We start from the raw sequence: 4,637 nt of genomic DNA on the forward strand, positions 1-4,637 counted from the left end.
ATATTGAAATAATGGTCATTATCTCTAGTTTATTTTGGTGTAACAATATTATCGATAACATTAAATATTTTTCTGCAATAATTTTAGTCTGGGTATTTATTGAACACACCTCGTATTTAAGCTTGTAATACACACTTCGCGTTATGTCTAAATACCTAATTGAGCATACTAGTTGGTTTTATGAATAACTCTATCTCACAAAGAACCTCAGTTGTTCCTAACCTTAGGGTTTTCTGAATATTCCCTACTATATTAATTAAACCTCTTTTTATCCTTGGATTTACTTCGGAATCGTCAATTGACTGCAACATAAAAAATCGTTTTCTAAAAATTTCTTTTTCCAGCGAGTTAGAAACTAAACGGAAGTTATTGCAATCGTTTTCGAATTTCGTGCTATAGGCTTTTGTTAGTTTATTACAAAGCCCTTATGTTTTATTATAAAATTCCATAGTATTTATAGTTTTTAAATTAAAGTTATTTAATTTAATATATATTAAAAATTTCCAATCCGAATTTGTCAGCCGCAATGATCCTTGATTTTCGAAATACATCCCACTTTCATGGGACATCATCGAGATCGCGTGTAGCTACTTTTACCTCTAGATTCTTTACTTAAAGGTATTTGATGAAAACCTGATGCTAAATCCAGAACCGTATAATATTTAGATTTTCCTAATTTTTCTAATACATCTCGTATCTGTGGTAGTGCATATCAAACCCATGTACTTACAAGTTTGTTTTGTGAATTCAGTATCTAAATTTTTTTTTTTTTAATAATAGAATCTAAAATAATAAAATAATGTAATAAATAATAATAATAAAATAATAATTTTTATTTACAAACTTTTTTTTTTCATATTTTAGTATTTTTAGTGCATATTTAAGCGCTTATATGAATACTTTTTATAGCATATTTAAGCGATTATAACCTTTTTTAGAGATATAAGTAATGAGTCTTGCTAATAAATATTTACCATTCCTATAAAGAACTAAAAAAAAATACTATTTTAGTAGATATTGTACACTTGCCAGTTGCTCCCCCCCCCCAATCACCCAACAAATAGTGAGCCGGTAAAATGGTATTTTCCCGGGCTGGTCATACATTCTTACTTTATGGGCTGGTCCGAAATTTCAATCCGTTCCTGCGAATAATCACTGACACATAAAAATAAAAACATGATTTATTTATTAAAATTTAATATTTATAAATGTTATTTTACATAATGTCTGTGTGAATAACCCATATATTTAAATTGAAAAACGAGACGGTGGCCATTGAATGTGAATTAAATTTTTCATGTTTCAAATCGGGCACTACTGTCACGTTCCTAACTCGGCACATCATAGTAATGGTCCCACCTAGCAAGCCATGTGTACCATATTCCAGACACACGCATGCAAAATATTATTCTTACACACTGACACCACTGTACTCCTATACCCATATTAACACACACACACGCGTCATACGACCAATGCACATATGTGTTAACGTACTACTGCGTTTTCCGTAAGCCGTTGCTTGCTATCATTCGTCCAGAGCTCGAAGAAAATGGCGAACTGTTTGTTTATGATGACCATCTTTGGATTCAATAATTAAATTCCACGTTATTTTCGTTCGGTTTATTTTTTCCGTCTGATTGAACGGTTTTGAAATGTTCTAAAAATACCATTGTCTGGTTTGACTGAATTGTCTTGGCCCGCGAATATCGTGTGAAGTGTACTACGGGATTATCGGTTACAGGTAATGAATGAATTATTATATATGGATTGCAATAATTTTGTCTATCGTATGAGAAATCCGTTTAAAACTATACTCAATACCTAATGACTTATAACTAATAATTCAATGTTTCACGTTTCTAGTTTTTCTTTTGTTGGCCGATAAAAGTTGTATTTTCGACCGTTTATTTTTTTTTTTATAGGTTAGGTTGTCGATTAATTTGTTGACTTTACACCGGCAATGGTTTTATAACCATGTATTTTTAATATTCCGGATAAGTCTATTGTTTATATTTTATTTTCCCAATTCAAATACTTGTCCAATTTTTATTCTTTATAGTTAATTTATCTCGTCTTAGGTTATCCATGCAAAGAAACTGATTATTTTTTTGTTTTCAATTGTAATAGCACTTTGTATCTCTAATTTCTAAGAAAATATAGTTAATACTATGTATAATGGGCAAAATAAAAAATGACCACTCACCTTGAATATTATCTATTAAATTCTGTACTATCTATTTACGAAAATATACCTTCCTATTCACCTCTTATTAAAGATGTAGTGGTCACTACATCACTATTATAAAATTATTGGCATATTACTTCTTAGATAATATTTTCTATAATATAATTTTTGCAAAATTGTATAACAACAAAATGTTTGAACTAATATTATGTACCTAAATATGTTTTGTGTATACCTAATATGTTTATTTTAATTTAGGTTATTAAACTTTAATACATCATGTATTTGTATAATATGACATTGCAACGTGGTAGTGGCATAACGCACGCTATACATGGAAATTTCAGTGGTGGAAAAGTACAAGAGATATTAGTATCACGTGGTAAATCTCTAGAACTGATGAGGCCAGATACAAATACTGGTAAAGTTCACACATTATTGACTGTTGAAGTTTTTGGAATAGTTCGAGCATTAATGAGTTTTAGACAATCCGGAGGCACTAAAGGTATAGTATTATGTAAAATATATTTTTTTCTATTTATTCTCTGTTATAATAATTCAATATATTTTTAATTCCTTCACTTATAGTATTTAATTTATTACCATAGAATAATAATTTAATTATATTATTTAATCTTTAATATTGTTTAGATTATATTGTGGTTGGTTCTGATTCTGGGAGAATTGTGATTTTGGAATATTTACCCTCTAAAAATATCTTGGATAAAGTGCACCAAGAGACTTTTGGCAAGAGTGGATGTAGGCGAATTGTTCCTGGACAATATTTAGCTATTGATCCAAAAGGAAGGGCAATAATGATAGGTAATGTTATTTTAAATTTAAATTATAGCATATTTAAAGTAAAGCATAAATTATTTTAAATTATTTATAGGTGCTGTTGAAAAACAAAAATTAGTTTACATTCCTAATAGAGATGCTGAAGCACGACTAACAATTTCATCTCCTTTAGAAGCTAATAAAAGCAATACATTAGTATATCATATGGTTGGAATTGATGTTGCATTTGATAACCCAATATTTGCTTGTCTTGAAATTGACTATGAGGTATTTAATTCAATTTGTTAATATTTTAATTTATATTATTTTATTTAATTATAATATTTGTAGGAAGTTGACGCAGATCCGACTGGAGAAGCCGTTCAAACTACACGGCAGACACTTACATTTTATGAAGTAGATTTTGGATTAAATCATGTAGTACGTAAATATAGTGAACCTTTAGAAGAACATGCAAATTCTCTCATTACTGTTCCTGGTGATAAAGATGGACCTGGAGGAGTACTAATATGTTCAGAAAATTATATAACTTACAAAAATCAAGGGGAACAACCTGATATAAGGTGTCCAATACCTCGTAGACGAGTAAGTATATTTTATAATTAAATATCAGTATAACATCTTAAGCACTATAGGTATCTCTTGTGTGCGAGTATTTTTCCCACACCGGTCGTGAATGAGTGCTATAATAATAGTTGGTAATTATTTGATTGGATTATATTGTATTTAAATGTAATTCTTTATTAGTGCTTTCTTACATTTATACTTATTTATGAAATTGCATTTAAAAAAAATGTATGATAGAGATAATAATTTAAAAGTTAGTATTAAAATTTGATTGATGTATATTTTTTTAATTTTAAGGCACTCTAGGTATCTCTTGTGTGCGAGTATTTTTCCCACATTGGTCGTAAATGAGTGCTATAATAATAGATGATACTTATTAATTTGAATTGTATTTTATATAATTTGTTATTTGTATTATCTAATAAAATGTTTACTAGGTATCTTAATCTAAAAATTGTATAAGATATTAGTCTGCATTAATTTTGTTTCTAATTTACTAATATGTTATAATATACATCAAATTGTTGTTAAAGATTTTTAAATTATTTTAAATTTTTAGAATGATTTAGATGATCCAGAACGAGGAATGATTTTGGTTTGCAGTGCCACGCACAAGACAAAGTCAATGTTTTTTTTCTTAGTTCAAACTGAACAAGGAGATGTTTTCAAAGTTACATTAGAAACCAATGAAGAGTTTGTTACAGAAATTAGACTGAAATATTTTGATACTGTTCCAGTAGCTTCTGCTATGTGTGTTTTAAAAACTGGGTTTTTGTTTGTAGCATCAGAGTTTGGGAATCAGTAAGTTAGAAAAGTTGTAATAGTTTTAGTAAAAAAGTAATAATTATTTTAATTTTGCAGTTATTTATACCAAATAGCAAATCTGGGTGATGATGATGATGAACCAGAATTTAGCTCAGCAATGCCTCTTGAAGAAGGAGATACGTTTTTCTTTGCTCCTCGACAATTACGAAATTTAGTTTTAGTAGATGAAATGGATTCATTATCACCTATTATGGCTTGTCAAGTTGCTGATTTAGGTATTGTAATTTTCTTAAGTTTTATTGCTTCTAATTGTGAAGAT

At 28.7% G+C, this 4,637-nt stretch overlaps 1 protein-coding gene across 4 annotated transcripts in view; it reads left to right on the forward strand.

The window, feature by feature from the left end:
- Positions 1-1,463: 1,463 nt before the first annotated feature.
- Positions 1,464-4,637, forward strand: part of LOC112690040 (splicing factor 3B subunit 3) — a 10,852-nt gene continuing 7,678 nt past the window's right edge. For 3 of the 4 annotated variants that reach the window (XR_003149173.1, XM_025563934.1, XM_025563933.1), the window contains exons 1-7: positions 1,464-1,744; positions 2,447-2,693; positions 2,840-3,010; positions 3,081-3,253; positions 3,317-3,571; positions 4,113-4,354; positions 4,415-4,593. Coding sequence is in view for 3 of the 4 variants with exons in the window: in XM_025563934.1 (XP_025419719.1) it covers positions 2,468-2,693; positions 2,840-3,010; positions 3,081-3,253; positions 3,317-3,571; positions 4,113-4,354; positions 4,415-4,593 (1,246 nt within the window). In the remaining variant the exon portion in view is untranslated. The remainder of the gene's footprint in view (positions 1,745-2,446; positions 2,694-2,839; positions 3,011-3,080; positions 3,254-3,316; positions 3,572-4,112; positions 4,355-4,414; positions 4,594-4,637) is intronic. The other variant, XM_025563932.1, reaches the window with a different exon arrangement.

The sequence above is a fragment of the Sipha flava genome, unplaced genomic scaffold (assembly GCF_003268045.1).
Source record: "Sipha flava isolate LNK unplaced genomic scaffold, YSA_version1 48_pilon_pilon, whole genome shotgun sequence".
Classification (NCBI taxonomy): domain Eukaryota; kingdom Metazoa; phylum Arthropoda; class Insecta; order Hemiptera; family Aphididae; genus Sipha; species Sipha flava.